The sequence below is a fragment of the Harpia harpyja genome, chromosome 8 (assembly GCF_026419915.1).
Source record: "Harpia harpyja isolate bHarHar1 chromosome 8, bHarHar1 primary haplotype, whole genome shotgun sequence".
NCBI classification, from domain to species: domain Eukaryota; kingdom Metazoa; phylum Chordata; class Aves; order Accipitriformes; family Accipitridae; genus Harpia; species Harpia harpyja.
This window is the reverse complement of record NC_068947.1, coordinates 12,918,958-12,942,512: the sequence shown is the minus strand read 5'-3', so window position 1 is coordinate 12,942,512 and position 23,555 is coordinate 12,918,958. Positions and strand designations below refer to the sequence as shown.

General features: G+C 41.9%; 1 protein-coding gene across 4 annotated transcripts; it reads left to right on the top strand.

The window, feature by feature from the left end:
* Nucleotides 1-750: 750 nt before the first annotated feature.
* On the top strand, nt 751-22,667 carry LOC128145058 (interferon-induced GTP-binding protein Mx-like). Of its 4 annotated transcripts, none has more exons than XM_052794655.1 (15): nt 751-1,160; nt 1,380-1,908; nt 4,890-5,215; nt 6,750-6,945; nt 7,872-8,009; nt 9,286-9,440; nt 11,089-11,227; nt 11,731-11,929; nt 12,692-12,770; nt 13,778-13,900; nt 14,693-14,834; nt 16,687-16,845; nt 17,756-17,832; nt 19,271-19,513; nt 22,210-22,667. In XM_052794655.1, exons 3-15 carry the CDS (start codon nt 4,946-4,948, stop codon nt 22,441-22,443), a joined length of 2,154 nt encoding a protein of 717 aa, XP_052650615.1. In that variant the 5' UTR covers nt 751-1,160; nt 1,380-1,908; nt 4,890-4,945; the 3' UTR covers nt 22,444-22,667. The 4 variants fall into 4 exon arrangements, with proteins under 4 accessions (XP_052650615.1, XP_052650614.1, XP_052650616.1 ...); XM_052794654.1 differs by having other exon boundaries at nt 751-1,528; nt 1,826-1,908; XM_052794656.1 differs by having other exon boundaries at nt 751-1,908; nt 6,753-6,945.
* The last annotated feature ends 888 nt before the right edge of the window (nt 22,668-23,555 follow it).

Below are 23,555 nucleotides of genomic sequence, written 5' to 3'. Positions count from 1 at the left end.
TAATTTTATGATTAAGGATTTTGCCTAATGGTTTATGTCACATAATGATCCTGCCAACTAGTGCATTTACATTACAATATTCCTTTTTTAAAGTATAGTCTGAATTTGCTTTGACAAATGCTTGGTCTTTCATCTTTTGCATCATGTCCGGTTCTTCTGTTCATTAAAATAATTTCAAAACATAATCTACATTTCTGAGATTTGAATGAAATTCTGCTTAACCTATTTTTAAACATCCTTTATTGTGTTGTCTTAATCTGTAGAACTGTATTGCCAGCGAAACATGCTGTTATAAGTTGTTACATAAGCATGAAAACTGTTTTCAATGCATTACACTAAACCATTTCGCAGTAATGGGGTAAAGATTTTATTTTGCTGATTCAGGAGAAAATAGGAGAACCAAAATCCTGACATTTGGAGAAAGGAGAACCCCGGTTTCTCCCTTCACAGCAAGGTGACACTGCCCAGAGCTCCTTTTTTTTCTCTGAAACACAGTACTGTGATTAAACAAAACCCCATAACTGAATCAGTCACGTGTCAAAGGCACTGCTGACAATTAATAAGCTAATCGGTAGCATGACTTAGAAGCCCATTCCCACTCAGACAGGTCTCCTACACGCTTGAGTGCAAGAAGAGGGATGGTGGAGGGGGCCAGGAGAGCTGGCAGCTGCGGTGCCCTGCCGCAGCCCACGCCGAGCCGTGGTGCTGCCCACGCAGGGCTGGCCCTGTGTCACTCCCTGCCGCATGCCTGCAGCCAGAGCTCGGGAACAAGCCCTCTCGGTCACTGCTAGACGAGGAATTAGGAAGAAGGGCTGGGGCTGGCTCTAATGAACACTGTGACTGCTGTTCGGTTGGACCCACAGACTAGAGTAAGGAAGTTTGAAGCCCACAAAACCCAGCAGGAACTGACAGCAGCTGACTGACGCAGCAGTCAAAACCAGAGAGAGTGAGAAATAAGGGCTGATCCTGCATCAGACTTGCAAAGCCCCTGACTGGACAAAGCAAGCTGGTTTTGCTTAACAGCTTAGAGCCTACAAAAACACAAAAAATGAGGGCAGGACAGCAAAGACAGCAGAAGAGGGAGCATCCTGACCCAGTAACGTTGAGAAAACAGCGCAAGGACCTGAGAAAGAGCTCGAGACCTTGGCTGCCCCAAAGCAGTGCATAACACCGATAAATCACACTGTGTGTGGCTTTGCTTTCTTGTCACCCATGTTCAGCAACCTCAGCTGTACCCTGCAGCCTCTGACAGCAAAGGTGCAGCCCGGGTGAGCCGTGGCACAGCTTGCCGCTCTGCCTGGGCTGAAAAGTCTCGTTGTGAGGCAGAAAAAACCCTCCCTTTCCTGTGGAGGGGGCCCTCACCCACTTGCTTTTTACAGGAAGGGATGGGGAGGCTGAAAGGCTCCCCTGGATGGTGTGGGGCCAGCATCCCCGGCGGGCAGCCCTGGAGCGAGTGAGGCACAGCAGCTTGCCTGGTCTCCACTCGACCCGGCCGGTTTTACCCCACCCATGCCAGTGAGCTGACTCGGTAAGCTGACTTTTTGGGGGAGGAAAGAGGGGTTGTTGCTCGTGGGCAATGTTTCCAAGTACCTCTGCCATTTGCCCCTGTCACCCCACCACACAGTAGAGCCACACGAGGAGGCGGCCAGCTGTGCTCCTGAGGAGTTTCGGTTTTGTCATCCGCTAAACAACAGGAGGAAAGTTGGCTGGCATATAAGGAAATGAAAGAAAAAAAATCACATTGCATTATTATTTCCAGAGCTATCATGAAACGAGCCCCTTTTCATGTCAGAATTGGTTTCGTTTCTCCTGATTCTTGTCACAGTGTGTAGGTGGAGCCTGTAAATAAAAAAGCACCAGAAGAAGTTGAGAAGTTACTGTTTCTCCTTGCTACAGGACACTACACAGGTAGGAGTTTCTCTTTTCCTTCCTCTAAAAATAGTCATGCAATTTTTGACTGTTAGCTTCATTCCTTTTAATAGTTGCATGTGAGAAGGCTGCATAAGTGTCTAAAGTAAATGTGCTCGAACAAGGTTGCCAGGAGTAGGATTTGTTGTTTTCTGGGGTAGGGAAAAAGTCAAGACATTAGCATCATTTCTTCTTTAAAGGAAGATGACTGAGAGACGGCATTTAAATTGGAACACATTTTTTAAAGTATGTGCTGTGTGGGGGCAGTGTTCCACAACACAGTCCAGCCGGCAGTATTTATGTGTAGCATCATAAGCTTTGCACTGTTTCATTTTTTTCTGAGAAGACAGCTAGAATTAATAAACATATAACCCAGAGTCTGTGTAGTTTACCCAAATACCCTGAAGTCACAGGCTATGTCAGGCAGAAGTCCATGCACTCCTCTGGCTGGACACAGAGTGAATGAATGCAAGAGCAGTGTGGGTTCAGCACCGCAGCTTTGGGTTTGATAGCAGATTACCCCTCGAGATGCAAAGGCAGCATCATTAGAGAAAAATGAGGCAACTCCTCTTCAGGACCATCAGCAGGCTGGTGCTTCATGCAGATGTGGTTGTGTAGTGGTTGGTGTGCTTCATGTTGTGCCGGGGGAGATTTTCAACACACAGGCAGGCAGGCATCTAAAGGTAAGGTTCAAGGAAACTAATGTTATCCCAATGACGGAGGCAGGGGCAGGTCTGGTGATGGGGGTGTTAAACTTTCAGTATCAGCACGTCATCCAGGTGTTGTTTTGCATGTGGATTCTAGGCAGTTTCAGAAAGGCACTTAAAAATTGCAGCTCTTCTTTTCCTCTCCTTCTTTCTTTCTTTCATCAGATGTTGTCAAGGCCCAGTACACAAAGAAATCACTATGTCTGCATGGCAGAGTGAAGGGTTGCACCAACCTATCTAACATTTTGAGGTCCAGGTGGAGAACAGCTGGGTAGCCCCAGAAATCCACGCATGCTGATTGACTCTGCTGCTTACTGTGGGTGTCTTTGTTAGGTAGTGTATCCGTGTGTGCACACTGAGGTCTGCACTGTAGACCTAGCTAAAAAACCTTCTAGGTACATGGTGAGATATAGCCCTTGCACTGAAATTTTTAAAAGCTGCCACTTTTTTTATCAGACTCCTTAAATCTCAGTTTCCCAGATGTCACAAGTTTATCTTGCAAGATCTTCCTTTTTTCTTTTTGTTTTGTTTTTTCCTGGTGGCCTCACTACACTATTTTTGCATTTCATCCTATTCATTATAAGGATGGCTAAAGCTTGCTGTATATATATGTGTTTCTGAAGGGAACACATCCATGTTTAGGAGGCCATATGCTAAAACCAGTACATGAATAACTCTGAACACAGCCCAATGAATATAAATAATAATGTAAAAGTCACAGAAAATTGTTCCTGGATAATATTTACATTAAAAGAAAAATTTATAGGGAGTGTTCATTCCACTAAATTGAAAGGCAGGTAGAGAATGGGAGAGGCAATAAAAGGGATTACTGTTAGAAACATTATCAGTAAATTATTTCCTGTAGCAGTAGAAAATCACAAAAGAATCTGGTGGCCAGTGAACTGAGGAATGTATATTTGTTGCAGATAAAGCACTGGGTCTTCATTCAAGGAAGAAAAATCTTATAATTAATTAACAGAAAGAGAACAAAGTTCATACTAAAATATTAAAGAAAGGGGACGTGTGGCAAAAGATGAGGGAACTGTAAAATAAATACCTATAAAGAAATTAAAGTAGTTCAGTCATCTTTTATTGCTGATCAAAATTGAAAAGTTTCCCCATAGTAATTTATTTTTTATTTCAATAAAAGGAGACAGGAATATGTATTTTAAAAAAAGTATCACTTTATTAAAAAGAAAGACTGAATAGCAAGTGTGGAATTATACTGGGGTTTTTCTACACTTGTTTTACACATTGAAAGTATAACTTACATTGTGTCTGATCATCCTAGTTCGACATCTGCTCAAATTAGAAAACCTGTAAATTTAATTCAACCAAAAAATTAAAAGAACAGGAAGATATTTCAAGCAAAAACATCTTTCTCCTAATTCATTTTCCCAAGTGTTTGAGTTAAACAGATCTTGGTTTGGGCAGGTGGAGGTTAAAAAAACCTAGCTTTGAAAAAATACTGTTGAGTTTTTTCATTAGGTCATTCTCTCTGGAAATCGCTTTCCCTGGAAAACATCACATCAAAAGCCCCTAGTTTCTTCAGTCACCCATAGAAAATATGTCAACAAAACTTTTACATAAAGAAAAGCTGAACAAGAAGATAAAAAGTCTCCTAGTTCTCCTTTCTCTAACATCATGCCAAGCAAAGTCTGCTTTTTGGAGAGGGTTTTAAGCTGTAGAGGGGGGACACTGAGATCCCGAGCTTCTAAAATAGGTGTAAGACTTGCCTCTGGCAAGTCTTGTTTCTACCACAAGCGAGGCAGGCTGGCTACATAGCAGACTATGGCTTGGTGTGTCCTACTCTCATTGCCGGTGGCCCACCCGTGTAGACCCTCCTTGTGCAGCCACACAGCCCTGTGCCCCTGAGCCCAGGTGACTGAAATTAAGCATTCGTACACTCTCTCCAGCCATGCCCAGCAGCTGCCTTACTGACTGAGCTTCTCTAAACAACTTTCAGCAAAATATTTCATTGAGGAAAACTGGCTTTTTGCAAAAACTGGAGTAGCATGTTTTCCCTCCCCAAAAATATGCTTGTTTACTCTGTGGCAACTTCTTTTTTTTTGAAAACACAAAGAAAGCATAAGGGAAGTAGGGAGAAGTGTTTCAAGTCTATCCTCTGGAGAGCAATTCTAGAGATTTGAAAAGAGCTGTGGCACTTGGTATCTATTGAGGGTTTGAATCAGTAAATAAAAGTGGTGTTTGATTTTCTCTGCTATGATCACTGTTGCAAGCTGGAGTAACTCTGTGCCCCATATTTGATTTCAGAATCGGTACAGAAGAGTGGTTGGACCAGACAGTAATCACTATTTAGTGAAGCACGCATGGACAACCTACATGGTAGGCCAAAAAATCAGCAGACCATGGTTAACAAGAGTGTAGTGTTCAAACAACTTTCTGAAAGAACCAAACCTGACCTGAAGAAAGATGGTTTTGCACCACCTTCCTTACAACCATCTTTAGAAGCTTTTTTAGTACCTCTCCCGCCAGACTTAGAAAATGAAGGTCTTCTGACGTCGGAGAACATGATTGAGAGAAAGCCTAACTATGAGCAGAAGGAGTTGAAGGAACAGTACTACGGAGAACAGGACAAGGTAAGGCAGATATCAGAAGAGGGCATAGATCCTCCCCAGTCTTACTCCTGTGTTTCACTTTGTGCCCCAAAATGAATTCCTTTGTCTCTTTGGGCAATCTGCAAGATCTGTTACGTCTAAGCAGAGGAGTACCTTTGGGATCAAGGCCAAGCAGTCATTTGTGTAAGTAGGAAGATAGGTACCTGCAATTAATCTGCACGCATAAAAAATGTAGGTGTAAAAAATAGGATGGCAGCAGCCTAGCAGCCACGTTAATGTGCAACGTCTATCTGTTTCTTTCGTAACAATTAGCAAATGTTGAACTGAAATCCTAAAATCTGAGATATTTTTTACTTGAGGCTCTGCCACCTTCAACAGAAATACAAAGAAAGGTTAATAATAACGTGTTGAATATTTGACACTGAAAACAGATTGTTTTGAAGTCTGTGTCACAGTTAATTAAGTTCCTTGAGAATGGTTGGGATTTACTGGCTAGTAAACATCGTAATGAAGATAGTGGGGAGGGGTTACCAATAAGGTTTTAAAATACCTGCCTCCAGTAATGTGTGCTGTCTTTCTCATCTTGAAAGAAAAATCTGCTCTGTTTGATTACATCTGATTGATAGACATAATTTCAGAAGTGGCTTTCTTAGACAAAGGTGATGGTGGGAAACTTTAATTTTTCTTTTCAGATAATCAGGTATGAATGTGCCTGGCCCGTTAGGGCCTGTAAAATATTGGTGTTCTCAAAATTGCATTTCTAAATGCAGCAGTCAGACTGGAACACAGAGAGAGGAACAGGGAGAAGAGACCAAGCGGATCTTTATACACTTTAGCTGGGCATATTTAACAGCAGGTGGATCAGTTTTGTAAAGGGCTGGAAATTATTTGGTTTGTTTCCATGAAAGTGAAGAGCCCATGTTAATACCTGACACATGTATCAAAACCAAAAATGACAATAATCAGTCATTTAAAAACAAATCACTCATATTCATCCCTTACCCTAGCCTAAAATGAGGCAAAGAAAGAAGAGCCATGATGATCTAAAAGATTTTAGTCACCTGCTAAGGACACTACAGCAGACCGCTTTTGGTGTCTGCGCACAGACTAAATCTTCAAACTTCAAAACAAAGATTTAATAAGCTGAACTAAATTCTCTTATTACTGGGACTAGTATTCATTTGCATACACATACTTCAGTACATCTGTAGATGAGTGGAAGAAAATGGCAGTTATTAAAAAAAAAATTAACAAAGCACACTTTGCAATGAGGTCTCCTTTTACTATTTACCTTCTCAGGATAGCTTACAAAATTTGGTAATTTTACTAAGGATGGTGATTGAGCCAACCTCAACTGATTTTGTCATATTTACAGAATACCTGTTTATAACATGGAGGTGCAAAAATGTACAGTTATATGAAGTACAGCTTGATGCCAGTACATAAGGTTTACTAGAGAACGATGAGCTGGAAAAGATGCCTAGAAGGGTGGGGTTTTTTTGTGGAAACAACTTATTTTAAAATTATGGAAAATTCATTGTAAGTTTATCTCTAGCAGACAGCAGAACATAGCTTGTACAACCAATATGAGGAAAAGATCCGACCCTGCATTGATCTCGTCGACAGCCTAAGAGCTCTCGGAATAGAAAAAGACCTGGCTTTGCCCGCTATCGCAGTGATTGGAGACCAGAGCTCTGGGAAAAGCTCTGTCCTAGAAGCCCTGTCTGGTGTTGCTCTTCCTAGGGGCAATGGTAAGAATTCACCTTCTCAGGTTTTCACCTGAATTTCACTTTGATCACTTTGATGAGATGGAAGGGATTTTTTGTTTGTTTGTTTGGTCTAGGATTGGATAACTCCATGACTGAGACTATATCTAAATTGTGAGACTCCAGGGGCCTTCTCAGCTCTGGTTTCCAGTAGAAGAAATGGATGTACAGGTGGGGCACTCAGGGTAACTCCAGCAAGGCACATGTTCTGGGTGGTCAGGAGACCAGAAGTAAGAAGAGTATAGTGTAGCATACTTGCCCCAAACTACGGACAGACTGAAAGGTAGCATCAGCTGACTCTGTTCATTTCCCAGCAAAGAGCAGTGCAGCAGAGTATTGGTTTCACATGGAAGACTAGTTTTGAAATTTGCTTTTGGGGTTGGTTTGGGTTTTGTTAACATGGTTTTCTTATACCTTTTTTTGGCAAAAAACGTACAAAGATCTTTACTTACAAACATGTGCCTTGGATGTTATTTAAGTCAGAGAAGATTGTTGGAAGGCTCACTTTCCAACTCTGTGTGTGTGCGTGTGTAAACACACACATACAACTTCTGCAAGTTCTGTATGAGCTGACAATACCATCTAGTCTTTCAGGCTGGACTTGAGGAAAAGGTTTTCATAGGGTATAGGTGCACTGAAACAGGTCACCCAGAGAGGTGCGAATCTCCATCCTTGGAGGTTTGCAAGACAAGACATGGCTGGACAGAGCCATGGCTGACCTCATCTAGTGTCAGTGACAGTCCTACTCTGGGCGGGAAGTCAAACCAGAGCCCTTTGGCAATGTCTCTTGGAACATTTCTGTGTCTCCGTGTGAAGTATTAGGCAATGCTGTGTACGCCACGCAGTCCATGGCAGTGTATCATGCGTAACAACTGCTGAGAGAGTTGCCTCTGTCTTTGGAACTTCTGCAGGTATTGTTACTCGATGCCCCTTGGAACTTAAACTGAAAAGAATACCTGCCACCCAGGCATGGAAAGGGAAAATTTGTTACCGCAACATCAGCATAGAGCTCCAGAATGCCTCTGAGGTGGAGAAAGCAATAAGACAAGGTGAGTTGTAACGTATTCCCCTCTGATTTGGCTTGCTCAATCTCCTCTGAATCCTTTCTCCCCTTTTCTTAGGCTGAGCAGCAGTCCCCAGACTAACACAGTGACTGTAGCCACGAGTAACACGGAGCGCTCAATTCAGAGCAGAAGGCAGCAGGGTAGCATAACCTAACTCTCTCAAGAGAGCTGTATTACTACTTCAGTGATGAAGATGACCCATGATGTCCGACAAAAGCTCAGGCTGTGTCCTCAGCTGTATGCTGTCTGCCTGGTTTGGGGAGGTTGTCTGTCAAATTGTAAACATGCAGAGCCTTACATGGTTCCTGTCATCAGTTCAAAAGCTCAGAGAATGCTTGAGGTGTCTGTGGCTGGAAATCTTATGATTTTGGAGAACACTGCAAGAAGGCAGAGTGGAGGGTATAGAGAGCTTCTGCCAGCTAGTGTGACCACAGCCTCAATCATCGTGCTTCCCATGTCACAGCTTTACTTTTATGGTATTTCATGCTGTGTAAGGAAACATTTTTCTTACCCAAAGGGCAGTAAGCACTTGCCCTAAATGTGAAAGTTGGATTGTCCTTATTTCCTTGACTAGCACAGCTCTGCAACATTGTTATTTGTCCTAATGTTTTTCATTAGCTTTTCAATGCATTATTTGGATATTTTCAATATATCCTTCCAAAACCTTCCATATCCTTCCAGCAAGGCAAGTAGTATGAATTGATTAAGCTAATTACAGAGCTGAAAATGTCTCATGAGAATAAGTACGGGGTTTCCTTGCCTCTCTATGTTGTTCATAGTTCAAGCATTATTGCCTTATAAGATCTGGAACAAATTACTTGATCTCTCAACCTCTCTATCAAAATGTGAAGAATATAGAATAAAATCTATTTATCTTTCAAGGCAGGAAAGGATTAATTAATGACTACAAACTGTCTTGAAGTTGGGGAAGCATTTCTACAACTGACCAGTATTTTATCTGGTCACTTGCATTGTGGTTTATTTACATGTGTTTTGACTGCATATATGGGAGTTCATAAGTATATGCTGTGTAAAATATTACAGTTCACATTCCAAAAGGACTTCACATATCCACATATTACATAATAATTTCCTTAGATTTTTGCATAAATGGATTTACGTGCATGGCTGGATCTGAAAAAAGCCAAGCCTAAAGGAACCTTAGGTGGTAGTAGGTACTTTTCAAAGTCATTGTGTTCAACTTCTCTTTGGTGCATTGTTTGAAGCTTGTATTCATTGCCTTGCTCTTTTCTTCTTGCAGCCCAGGATGTTGTGGCTGGTACTAGAGGTGCCATTAGCGGAGAACTAATTTCCCTAGAAATTCGGTCCCCAGATGTCCCAGATCTGACACTAATTGATCTTCCTGGAATTGCCAGAGTGGCTGTGGGGGATCAGCCAAAAGACATTGGGGAACAGGTAAAACTCAGTCTCATATGCCAACCCGTTCACAGGGTCACTTCTGTAACCTACCTCACATGCGAGCCTTTGCCGTAGGACACCGGAGTTGTTATGTTGGGCTTCTGAGCCAGCAATACAGCTACACTAACAAACAAACAGGCCTGTTTTTCAGGCAAGGAATTGCCGATAGGAACAGTGATGTCCAGGATCTCCTGTCTGTCCTGTCGTGCAGGAGGGAGCTGCCCACGCTAGCCGTGAAGGAGCTACCTCAGGTGCTTTGACACAGCCTACCCATGGCAGCACGGAATAACGCGTCTGTATGGACCCTAAACACTGGGTTGCCCTTGTGTCCCTTGGCTAGACCACAGTCTGGAAGATAGATACATCCCAAAATGAGTTGTCTCTTACCAGCTCTGTGGATTTATTTGGCAAAGGTGAATAGATCTGAGTTCTTGTAAGCTCTTCTGGAGCAAGGCAGCAAATTGGTCCTCTTTCTTACAGTTTCATTGCTCTGTGATCCCTTACTTACAGAGCACATCAGAATCAGACCTGTCCTGGTTTTTCTCATCCCTTAAGGGATCTCAGCAGACCCTTTTTGAAGTAAACAGAATATGCGTTAAAGTGGAGGGGATCTCTATTCTTCCTCTAGCTGCTTTTAGAAGACATGTTTGGGAATGCAAATAAAACTCTAGTTGGACTAGGCCAGCTGTGAGGGTGATGTGCAGGAGCTGGGTGTATCGTTTCTCCTAAAATACCTTTATACAGGAACTTGGAATAAGAGTAGCCCAAACTAAACTAGACATATCAACAAAAATAAGACAAGATTAGATTGTCTGGGCTTTACTCTCTGGGAGAAGAGGAGTTTCATTTCACAATTAGATAGTAATCTTTCTATTGCATTCAGAAGAAAGCAGCAGATGTGACATGATCCACACATTTCCATCATCCCCAGCTGCCTGCATGCTTCAGAGATGGAGGCTATAGCATTGTAGCATGTCAGAAATTGGGATGGATGGGAAGTAGAAAAGAGAAGCACCCTTACCAAAACTCAGGGGAAAAAAAAAAGAGTTAACTTACTTCAGTATAAGCACAATAGATCTGTGTTAACCTTTTGCAATACAACACAAACTATGAGAAACTCTTTTAGTTTGGCATTGAAACAAAGAAACAACACCAACTAGATGTCACGTGTGACTTTTTTTTTCACACATACTCCACTGCAATATAAGCCAAAGACATTTGCTCTTCTTTCAGAGATACAAATTTGAGATTTATCAGCATAATCTAACTCACTCTCTTTCCATAAGTGTGTACCTAGACATCAGAACTTGTTTTTCTTACATGTGATTATTTATGAAACGTCTTTAATATTTCTATAATGAAAGATTATATGCATGAGAGGTTAAACTTTACATAGCTTTCAGGAAAGGCGTAACAACAGTCTGGTCTCATTCATGCTAGATGTTTGGATTAATCTTGACATAGGAAAAGAGGCTGCATTCTTCTGCTGACCCATTCCCATGCCATCCTCTAGCATGTAATACTATCCTCAGTATACATGATATTTAATGTCATCAGACAGTGGCTTGTATTGCTAGAAATGGTCACAGCCTACATGCAAGCATCTGATTTCATTGAACTTCATTACTGCTGTATTGCATTGCAGATCAAAATGCTACTTAAAAAAATTATTGGCTGCAAAGAGACACTCAATTTGGTAGTGGTGCCATGTAATGTGGATATTGCAACAACAGAAGCACTGAAAATGGCTCAAGAGGTGGACCCCAGTGGAGAAAGGACACTAGGTGAGGCAATTTTTAAGCTACAAGCTGAAAAGTGCAAATCTTTTTTTCCATGAAGGTCTGATGTTCTGTATTCCACGCCAGTTCTGTGAAATTAGCTACTAGAAGAAGGAAAAAAAAGCAAACAGCCCAAATAAACTATTTACAAAGCTTGAGATGATCCAGTAGCTCTAAGAATCCCTCAATTTTGAGTCTTGCTGGCATTCATGTTATGAATAATTGGAAATGGAAAATCTCAGAGTTAATGGTGGGAAAGCTTTGCTGTTGCCTGTTAAAAAAGGTTTGCAAGGCAAAAGGCATGGTGGGAGGCCAACTGTAGAGCAAGTTTTACAGCACAAAGCCCGGGAGCTGAGAGCTTTCTAGGAGAGACAAAAACAAAACAAAGAGAAGTTACTTTATAAAACACAGTACAGAACATTCCTGCACTGGTGGCGGGGTGTCCTACTGCACCTCTCCCACCTTTAACTTCTGCACTCAACTAACTTTCTCTTTGGGGAACTTCACAGGGATCCTCACGAAACCTGACCTGGTGGACAGAGGAACTGAAGAGTCTATTATTAACATAATACGAAACCTGGTCATCCCCCTCAAAAAAGGTTACATGATCGTGAAGTGTCGTGGGCAGCAGGACATCCACAACAAAGTGGCCTTGGCTGCTGCAATCCAGCAGGAGAGAAAATTCTTTGAGACTCATAAACATTTCAGGTACTTCTCACAGAAAGGACCTAAACAAAAAACATATTAAAGTCACTTCAAAGCTTCCGGTTGACTTGCTGAGATTCAAATTAGGGTTTCAAACAGGTATTAATTAGACTTACTATTTCTCATTGCCCATGTAGTCTTGCATTCCAGTAAGCCAGAAGAATTTTACATGTCAAACTTTTAAAACGTATTTTGGATGCAAGATCGATATATATCTCTCCTTAACCCTGGGAGAAGTGCAACGAACTTCAGAAGTTCAGAATAGTCCCAAAGAATTCAAGTTAAGCATCTGAGCACGTCAAGTCAAGCACTGAAATATTTCTATTCACTGGAAAACATGGTAAAACTCAGCATGAGAAAGGATACTGCCTGTGCTGTGGGCACAGATTTCCCCAGATGACTCAGCAGCAAATCAATCATAATATAGAGAACGGCAGGTGAAAAGGGTTTTGAATCAGTGAACTTCACACGTGCAGAAATAATACAGCAGGACATTAATCTGCTGTTAGAATTTGCTATTTTCAGATTCTTCTCCGTTTCCCTTTGCTTAGCCTGTAGCAGTAGCTGTCAAACAACTCTTGCATAAAAGCCATGGTGCCCAGAGAGTCCTGGGCTGCTGCTGCATCTGTACTAGCACTCCCCAGAGGGCCCTTTCTTTACTCAGTTTGTGTAGTCGAACTAGTGAAAACAGAGCAGAGCATCAGTGCTGCCTCCTTGCCCTGCACAAGCGGTCTATCCAAAACCACCTTTTCCTCTTTTTTGCAGCATTCTTATGGAAGAAGGAAGGGCTACTATCCCTCATCTGGCAGAGAAGCTCACAAATGAACTTGTGAAACATATTATTGTGAGTAACAGAGGTGCCATACTATGTTGTTTGTATCAGTTACTACCTAAAAATAAGTTTAGCCCTTCAACCTTAGATTGCAATTGATTGCAATTGGATTGCATCTTTACATGCATAGGTAGTACTTAATTATCCTTCAATCTGGCAATCTGAGAACAAATTGACCTGAGAGCTAGAGGTAAAGAAACCCATGCTCTGTCCTCAGATTTGCCTTGCTGAAGATTGACAATAGGCAAATCATTTCATCTACTTGTGACCCTAACTAACTCCTGCCTTTTCAATGGCAGCCATGATATTTCTTTTTGTTTGTGAAAAGTGTTGATCGGCTGGGTGACAAGTTACTGCTACAAGCTTACTAAAACACAATAATTTCTATTTAAATGAAAATGTCTTCAAAATCTCAAGTACTATCTAATTGTTTTATGATATTACTATACTAATATAAGTATATTAGGGTCTTGATTTTATATACATAAATCTGTAAGTAATATATCTTATTCCATTAAGGGAAAATGCTAAAATACAGGGAACGTCTAAAATCAGTCCTGAAGCAGAAAAAAATGTGTAATTATGTGACCTCACATAAAATAAGCAACTAAACAGCCATGTTCAATCAAGTATTTATCTGGAATGGAGGGGTCAGTACAATCCCCGCATCACCACCTCCCTGGCACAACCTGGGAAGACATAGTTTTTGGCTCACTGTAGGTGAAATGTTGCCCTAGTCTGCCGTTAGTCTGCCCACCTCACAGTGAGGTCCAGCCTGATTTCGCAGGGAGATGCTAGCCCCCGCCTTCCCTCAGTGAAGGCCATATTTGCACTTCCATGCTATCGCATGCGTAGGATGCAAGGACAGAGAGCTCTTGGACTCCTAAGAGCAGCAAATGTCATGTGCAGGTGTAGGTCACCCTTAGAGGGATTTTGTTTTCCTTCTAAAACCAGACATGTTCAACCTACCTAAATGACCTTCTTTACTTCTTTACTTCTTTACCTTCTTTAACCCCCAGAAAACTTTGCCAGCACTAGAGAACCAAATACGTGAGGCACTCCAAAAAACGTTACAAGATTTACAAAAGTATAGAAGAGGCACACCCAGAACAGAGTCTGAAAAGCTGATTTTCCTCACAGATGTAAGTATCAATATTGGTTTGATCACAGAACAGAGCTAGGAGGTAAGTGTGGGAGAAAAAGAAACTACCTAAAGTTAGCAAACCGTCGGCATGGACCACCAGTAAGCTCGTGGTATCTGTCACTGAAGTGTTTTGAGAGTAACACAAACAAACCTCTGGCAGGAATACATCATACCTGCAAAAATAAGGGAGCTCGAGCCCCCTTCTAGCAATTTTTTTCCTGTGATTATGTGACAAGAGAACTGAACAACTCAGTTGATTAGTCAAAATCAAGCACCTCAGAGAGGGAAAACTTACACTACTGCCTGCCTGACGTTTTGAAGGGTTTCCATTTTTTACAGCACTCATAAGATCAAATGCATTCCTGGTATCAAAATATGGTTTGCAAGTCCACCTAAGTGTCCTGTCTTGGGGAGTTAATCCCTTCCTAAGTGAGCTTTCAGCAGGACAGCAGAGGTGCTCATGAATGCTCATCAGCCTTCAAAGACTTCATACAGGTCTGGTCAATTAGAATTTAGTAAATGGTTCTGAGAGTCCACAGGAAAACAAAAGAAAACAAACAAAAAAAAGAGTATCAAGTTTGTCCTCCTCTAGCTGTGCTGGTTTTGGAAAAAAAAAAAAAAAAGAAAAGAACAGGAGCTAAGAGCATAAAATATGTAAGGAAGGGATGTTTTCAATGAACCATGTCCCTGCTTTAACATCAAATGACTGCAGATTTACTTAACATATGCAAGTTAGCCTGAAGAAATGAAACTTTACTACATTGCTTGCTTGTTCTTTAATTCATTGCAGTTGATCAAACTCTTTAATCAAGACATCTCTCAGACAATGCGTGGAGATGAACAGTTGTTTGGAAATGAAATCAGACTGTTTACAAAAATCCGCAGAGAGTTTCGCACATGGGAGTTGATTCTCCTAGAGTGTTCTGCAAAGGGTAAGCATAGAAAACCATCACTTGCAGCTGACCTGAGATTCCATTCCCTGGCTTTTAAATCAAGACACAGCATCATCAACAGGTTGTTTTCAAGAAAGTGAAAAACAAGAAGCTAGGAGCATTCATCTGTTGTAGTGTTAGGCAAGTTATGCTTTGGTCCTTGGGGACAAAGACCCAGCTTGCGTTAAATGCTGTCATTAGGGAGAGATCAGTGCATGTCTCTTCTCCCAGCAAAGAAATAAAATCAAGACTGTGGACCGTGGCACAGAATTGGTTGGTGATTCTCTGAACCATTCTTCTAAATAACAGCAATAAAACCAACACTAAATAATAGTAATATTAATAGTAGTAGTAGTAGTTGTTATTATTATTATTACTATTATTATTATAGTTTTGGAATTTTGGTCTTTTTTGTTCTACTTTAGCTCCGGTTTAAGGTGTGGAGAAAGCAATTCTGAGCCTGAAATAACCACAACCTTGTAAAGAGTACCCCTTTCTGTGCATCACCCACCTTGCTAACTGCTTAACTGAACTCAGTTCTAAACTGAGGTGTAGGGTGATACACGCAGACTGAACTCTGCTATACACGCAACAGCTTTTGCAGCATCTTTCTCACATCTTTCAGAGACCCCATTATTTGCTTTTGCCTTGCAAGGCATCACATGGCTGCTGAACCACAGTGGGGAATCCTCCAGGCACTTTCAAGTTATCCCCATTGATTTAAACTAATACATCCGACTTCACAATAGGATCAGGGCAGCAGCACACAGCAGCTCTTACAACAGCACAGCTCTTGCTGACAATATGCTACCCCAAAATCACGTGTACATATGCTCAGGTGAAGTATATACATGTGCAGCAGAGTAAGTTCACTTACATAGCTTGGAAACTAGTGGTAGCTTTAGCAAGCCCTTCCTCAGCAAAAAGCATTGTTATCAGCCACCACTAGGATTTCTGAAGGTACATCATTGCACGTCAGATTATTCTGTTTAACTTCGCCTTTCTTACGATGAATGAAAGTATTAAAAATAGCAGATACTTTGGATACTTGAAGCCTTGAACTTTCTGTTGCAAAGCTGATGGATGTTCTTGTGGCCATGTTGCAGCTTTGTACTACCTTAACTGTACAGGTACGTTTTCAGACTCTGAGCCAGATAATCCACATCTACTTCTGCCTTTTTTTTTTTTTTTTTTTTTTGTTATTATCCAACCATGGACTCATATATCTGAATGTTAGAACTGAATGCATTCATGTCTTGACTTCTACTTTCCACATGTGCACTTGATCCATGATTCACAAATTTGACCCCAAAACAGGGCAATATCAAAACCTTTCAAAACACTTAGAAACACATATTTGCCTGAATATGTAAACCAATTCAAAGGGATCTACCTCATTTAAGATGGCAAACTCATATAATGTCAACCAAGAAATACTGACTGTGATAACTTAAATAAAAATAGCTAGTCAACAGTAGTTTCCCTGGAATAAGACTGTTTAGCGAGTTTGGGTTTTTGTTTTGTTCTGAGTTTTTTAAAACGCAGAACCGACTGGTAATGGCCACTTCTGTGAGGGTAGCAATTCCAAGAAGAACCAGTATTTTTGAGCCCCATCATAATTTCTGGATTCTTTCTGTTAGTTAGATTCTTGATCCAGTATGTGAGATGGCTCATTCACTGAGCAATAATGTGTGTTAGCTCAGTTCTGTAGTAATGGTATTGCTCGAAAGATCGTCTCAGTATCTCTTCTTCTCAAGAGTATTTCAAAGAGGAGAAATAGACTTCCTTCTTAAATCTGAAACCTATAAATTGAGTGATTTAGTAGTAAAGCAATGTTATTTTAATATTACAGTTAAAAAAAATGTACCTAGTAAAGTGTGGAAATATGAAGACCAGTATCGTGGACGGGAGTTCCCGGGCTTTACCAATTATAGGACATTTGAGGACATCATAAAAGAGCAAATCATAGAACTGGAGGAACCAGCCGTTCAGATACTGAACAACGTGATCGGTATGTCTCACAGGCCACATGAGGCTGTTGCGTGGGAGATGGTGGTGTGCCTGACACTTTTTTTCCCAGGATAAGACGACGTTCTCACTGCTGGCGCAAGAGCTCCAGCCAGGGTACTCCAGAGTGGGGAAGTGAATCTGATTCACCCTGGGGACTTGTTTCTTCTCTAGAGCCTCCAATCTCTACACGTGGTGTCCAGCATTTGTTAATACTTTTCCCAGTGGCTGGTGGAAGGGAGGAAAGTAACTATAATAAATAACACAGTAAAGAAATAGTATAGTAGAAGTACCTGGTGCCAACCAAGCTGCTTGGTATTCCCAAGCCCTGGGAATAGCATTCACAAACCTGAACCGGGAACGAAGCTTCTTTGTCAATTCTTTGCATGATGTTGTATGTATTATACAGTGACTCTTATGGCTGCGGGAAAGGGTACATAGTTCATCCAGTAAAAAGCACCTAAGGAAAAAGTATGTTATGATCCTCTCTCTCCTATGTTCGCCTTAGAAGGCAGCTACAGCATCTGTGCCAGACTCAGTGCTCTGTGCTATATGCGCTAGTCCCTCTTCCTGGGGAGGCCACTCAGAGTGAGATGCAGATGTGCTTACATGGCCAAGTCATGGCACATCTGGTCAGACACAGCACAGAAATTGCTTTATCAAAGAAATCTCAGTGATATTCAATCTCTCAGGTGTTAAGTGGTTACAGGAGGTCTTTAATGGCTCACACTCTTTGACCTAGAAATCCAAATTCCTACTTGTTTTTATTGGTCATAAAGGCATAGTGCATCAGTATAGCTGCTCAGCTATTTCTGGATGGACACAGAAAATGGGTAATTTTCCCAAGTCTCATATTAACAGTTTAAAAACCTCACTTGTTTACCTGACTATTTTGTCTGTGTGTTCTTCCTTAGGACTGGTTGAAGAGAAATTTATGGAACTCACTAAAAGGCATTTTGCTAATTTTCACTATCTAAACAGAGCTGCTAAGGTGAGACACTACCTATAAACTGAGATAAGACAAGAGCAAGACAGAATGGCATTTGTAAATACAGCCACGCTTACAGTACCTACCCCATTGCATTACCCTCATGCAAGCATGGAATTTCTTGCAGGTCTATGGTTTTTATAAAATAAGGAAGAGCTTGAAAATTATAGAATATTTATAATGGCATTAATGAAAGTGCATTCTGCCTTTCGGTACAACTTTGACAAGACCTAAAACTTATATTCCTCGTTCATTCTGATCACATTCTTGATGCATACAACACAATACAAAGAAAACCTGGTACGGCTGCCTTGAAGAGGCAAACATAATTTCAAATTTAAGTCCTGCAATGATTTATAAGCATGTGGGTAGCCTCAGAGGGCTAAAAAGTGCTTTTACCTCTCTGAAAAGCAAGCCAGGGTATTAGCCAGTGCACGAATCTCACCCTTGATAAAAAGGAGCAGCAGCAGACAAGCCAAAAATCATTGAACTATGACAGAGTTAGAAGATGACTGTTCACAATTTGGGGGATTGCATGTTTTGGGGTGGAGTTAAATGATATGGATCTCATTGAAGGCCTTTTCTCAGAAAGAGCTTTGAGGAAGAGATGAGGAGCAATGCTGGACAGCCAAGAAGCAGAGTGCCCTCGCAGGGCACTGCTGGAAAAAGAAAGTCAAAGGCAACTGTCAGTGAAATAGATGGGTTTGCTATTTGACTTGCATGGCCAAACCCTACGGAGCTCCCAGGCCAACCAGACAGCAAGCAAATAAGCTATTTCAGCCAAACACAGAAGTGTTTAGGGAGGGTCTTTAGGCATCTTTAGGGATGCTAGGAAAGCATTTTAAGGGAATTTGAGGATGACTGAGGGAACTTTGCTGCCCCCACAGACTTTTGGGTGGAAGTATCGAAAAGGCCAGAAAGCATCAGATTACTGCAATAAAAACACCAGACAGTGAGGGGTTAGACGGGGTTGGTTTGCTGACAACAGATCGGAAACTACAGTTTTTAAGAAGGGCAGGAGGAGCAATGAAGTTCACACTAGTGCCTGCTGTCAGTGCCTGCTCTCAGTGCCTACTGCAAGAGGGAGACACAAACAAAACGCATGCAAAAACTGAGGCTGCAGGCTGAACTCATGGCTGGCTATTGCTGCTTGTTCCCATCAACCTTGTATTTTCCTTCAGGGTCCAAGCACCAGGTTTTGACTGATCCCACTCGTGTTTAAGGAGGGGAAAAAACTGCCATGCTTTCCTGCTCTTTCAAAACAGAGGAACCAGAGTCTAAAGCATTACTCCATGCTCCCAAGAGCCGGTCTGGGATTAGTGCTGCGCAAGGACTGTTGAACACTGTGCCCAACTTGCCGTTCCCTGGGGACACTGCTGAGCACTGGCACCTTTAAAAAGGAAGTAGATGTCTGAGAATTTGTTGTTCTTTTCTTTCCTAGACCAGAATTGAAGACATTAGAGAGCAACAAGCAGCGGAGGCTGAAAGACACATCCGGACCCAGTTTAAAATGGAGAGAATTGTATACTGCCAGGATGACCTTTACATTAACGATTTAAACTCTGTTAAGGCAGAAAACACTACCAAAGTTGGCAATGGGAAAGAGTTGCAGGTTGGATCTCTTTCGAATCAAGAGCCCTCCTTTGTCCAGGAAATGGTTTCTCACACAAAGGCCTATTTCAATGTGAGTTTACAGACTATGACACAGCAGTTCTTCGGCACCCTCAATGTTATAGCATATACCCCTCGTCCAGATCTCGCTGTAGCCAGTATGAGTCTTTCATGCAATACTACTGCTATGCAGGGAATAGTAGCCAGAAGGTATAAGTGTCTCATCCAGGTACACACACAGCTTTTGTACGAATTAATCGGAGCTTCTGACCAGTGATGAAAATGTGAGGACAGAGCTGGTCTGATGGGCTGTGTCAGCACAGTCACTGGGGAGAAGTAGTTGCACACTGTGGGATATGATGATTAGAAAAGCCTGCAGGTTGTTAAAATGACAGCTGGCTCCTAAACCACTTGTTAGCTACCCTCCAGCCCAGCACGGCTCCCTGCTGCTGCTGCCCCTCACTTGGGGAATGTGCCATTGACCAGTGAGTCCTCACCCTCCTCCAGCCTTTCAGGGAGAAGGGGGTGACTCCCTGCTGCCTATACAGCCCCACGCCAGTACAATGCTCTCTTGCTGGCTTTCCTATGGGGACAAGTGTCAGGAGGAGGAAAGGACAGTCATTTACCAGCATAGAGGAGAGGATAGGATGGGGAAGAGCCTTTGCCCTGTAATTAGAAGTTACTGGCATTCAGTTGATGGCAAGCTCCCCTCTCCAGCAAAGGAAGCAACAGTCCTAGGACTGCTTTCCCCATTGCAAGTTCATCTCATGGTTTTCAAATTACACTAGTTTCCACAAGCTTAACAACATTATGTACAGCACTTTGGTGTTTGGTACAGTGTCTGAGAGCTCAGGTCAGCCTTAACCCCCTCTGCATGTTCCTGCTGCTAGCAGAAAGTGGTGTCAGTGGACTGCAGTCAGATCCTAAACTAATGCAGCAGGAGGACCAATAATAAAACATTAAGTTAAAATGGATTCGACTATCTGTAGAGATCAGAGTACGTATGCTATATTGCAGATAGCCCCATAGAAGTGAAGTCTCTGAAGACAAATGGGATGTTTTAACAAACATGATCATGTTTGTTGATCATGTTAAAGAAAGACAGCAAAGGGAACACGCACTATCAGGATTTGCTTTTGATCTTTGTTTTGTAAAACTCCTTCAGAAAGCAACAAGTTCAGTATTAATAATGCAGTACAGTAGGTAGCAGCTCACCTTGAATTTCAATAGCAAGGTTTTGACAAATTCCTGCAATTAAATGTTGAGGCTGCTCAGGCTGATGGAGAGAAAACCATCAGCTTTCAGAGAACAAGAGACAAAGGCAAAACTGCATAAGCTCTTCCCTCCTGCCTCACTATACTCTCTGCTATAACACAAATATCTTGGATGCTAGTTACACATTTTTGTAAATGCCCTAAGTGCCACTTTCAACAATAACCAATGCCAGGGCATCACATCTTCATGGGACTTATGCAAGGCCAAATACACTTTGAATGAGATGGAAGCTCTGAAGTGTCCATGGCCTTTGAAAATGGCATGCATGAATCTGTGTCACCTATGGCAGGACTGTCAAGATTCTGGGTAGTTTGGCTCCAGAAAAACACCCATATTTAAAGCACCTAGGCTCCCTCCTGCCATGGTCAGTAGTGCCTAGAGAATACGTAGGCTCAGTAAATGCTTTAGCTGACTCAGCTGAATTGCTATTGACTAGATCTCTGCAAACTAGAACAAAAAACTAAACATCTAGTCTTAGGTATTTTCCAGCTTGAGCTCAACCCCATCCTTGTACATGAAAGATTTGCAGCTACTAAGCTCCAGAGTTATCTAAAGCCAGAAACACCTTAGACTTCTCTGGAAAAAGGCTGCATAAACCATATAGGACCTACAAATCAAATGCGCCTCTACCTGGTCTTCCCACTGCCATTTTCAAGTCGGGTGCCACAAAAAGAAAGGAAGACAGCACCTCTCTCAATCGCAGCCAGGCACTTGGGCGTAAGTGCTCGCCTGGCACCAGGAGGGTGGGAGGCAGCTCCCTCCCAGCGTTGGAGAGGTTTTGAACCTCCTGTCGCCCAAGAGCACCAGCTAAGCCCCCCAAGCCCTGTGGATGTCTCTGGGGAAAGGGCTCCACCAGCTCTCCTAGGTCAATCTGTTTCAATTTGCATAAATAACTAGACCAGACAGTTTGTCAGGTTAAGCAGAAAATTATCTCATTGAGATTCAATAGATGTAATGTAGGCACAGTCTAGTCTCACTATTGCTGAAGACATTTTCCCTTAAGGCTAAAGCTTACTCCAAAGCTGTCTTATACTTAAAAGGACAACCACATCAGAAATACCATCTAAATACAGGAATTTACCACCTTTGGGAAAAATCACTGTTTGATTTCCTATACCATAACACACTGGTAGTGTTCAGAGAAGACAGGTTTGATGCCAGAAATTGTTCACAAGTACTATTCGTCAGGCATGTCCTCGTATAACTCTTACCAATGATAGCTGGCAGATCTAAGCAGGGAACAGCCTGCCTTGGGTTTAGTTTGCTGAGGGGAAAAAAGCAACAGGTGACATTCCCGTAACTCTTAATTTTTAGGCACAAAAGATACTAATGGCAAACATTTTTCAGTTCCTAGAAGCACACACTTCTTGAACAGTAACTCAATACAACATTTTAAAAATGTGCTGTCACTTCTTACCAGATTACCTGTAGCCCCTTCCTTTTTTAGTTCCTTTTGGGAAACAAGTATTCTGCCTTTTTTTCCCCTTCCTGCAGGGAGCAAGTAAACGCCTCGCCAATCAGATACCTCTGATCATCCTGTCTTCTGCCCTTCATGACTTCGGGGATCACTTGCAGACCACAATGTTGCATCTTTTGCAAGAAAAAGACAAGTTAAGCCATCTCCTTCAGGAGGACAGTGAAGCTGCTAAACATAGGAACTACCTCAGTCAACGAGTTAATCGTCTCACCAAAGCCTGCCAGTACCTGAGAGACTTCACCTCACTGTAGATTTCTTCATTTTCCAGAAGTATTTTTCTACTCTTGTTTTCTAGCATTATTGAAGAACTTTGTAAAATCCCCTCAAAATATAATATCAGCACAGACCTTTAACACACATTTCTAGTGCTCAGTTCTGCTTTATTTTCCACAACCAGTTATATGCAAACAGCTACCCTAATGTAAAGTGCTCCACTGGGGGAGTTGTGATTAAATAAAAGTTATCCCGCTTCTAATCATTTGCTTCATGAACTCTGTATAATCATTGAAATAACTATTAAAAAGCTAGAGCTCTGAGGGTTGTGTTTTGTTGTGTGGTTTTTTCTAAACGAGGATGAGGGCTTTCACCTGTGTAACTTACAAACTGCAGAAATCAAATTATCTAACTATCATTCCTAGATAAAGCTTACTGCACAACCCTAGTGACATCCCTCGCTTCCCTTTGTGGTTTTGCCTCACTGTAGTTGCTGCCTCTCCTGCCATCACCTGAAAGATGACTCTGCAAGGTGTCACCACTGTTAAGTCCCAGCCCAGTAGGCAGAGAGGGTGCACACGGTGGGCATTAAACAGTTCCAGCCTAGAGGGAAAAGAAAGTTAACTTCATCTGATTGGTACATCCACAGGATGCTGTAGGCTCTGTCTCTCCTTTTTAAGTTCTCTGATTTGTAGAGAAAGACTAAGAGGCTCTTTCTTTTGGATTCCTGGAGCATCACCTGAAATTTTGGGACCGATGGGCAATTCAATAGATAGCAGGATTTGGATGTCAAAAAGGGATTAAACCACCCAGGATGTTAAATATTAGAAGGGTGTCTCAGCATGTGGCTTGCTGCCTTTATCCCTCCCCTCCCCAGGGCAAGGAGAACCTTTCCAAAAGCTCTTTCATTTCATGGAAGCCAGTGCAAAATATAATACTGCATGCTGTATTTATGATGGCTTTCATATGAAGGATTTATTTTAATGGGCAAAGCTGTGCTTTGTGTAGCCAGAGTAATGTCTGCATTCAGCTAAAAAAACCCAAAACGTGCTTGTACCAGTGTGCCGTGTAGTAATTTCCAGGATGCTTACAAGAGAAGCCTTCTCTTCAGGCTAGAAACAATAGAAGGTGTTTGACCCTCTGACATGAA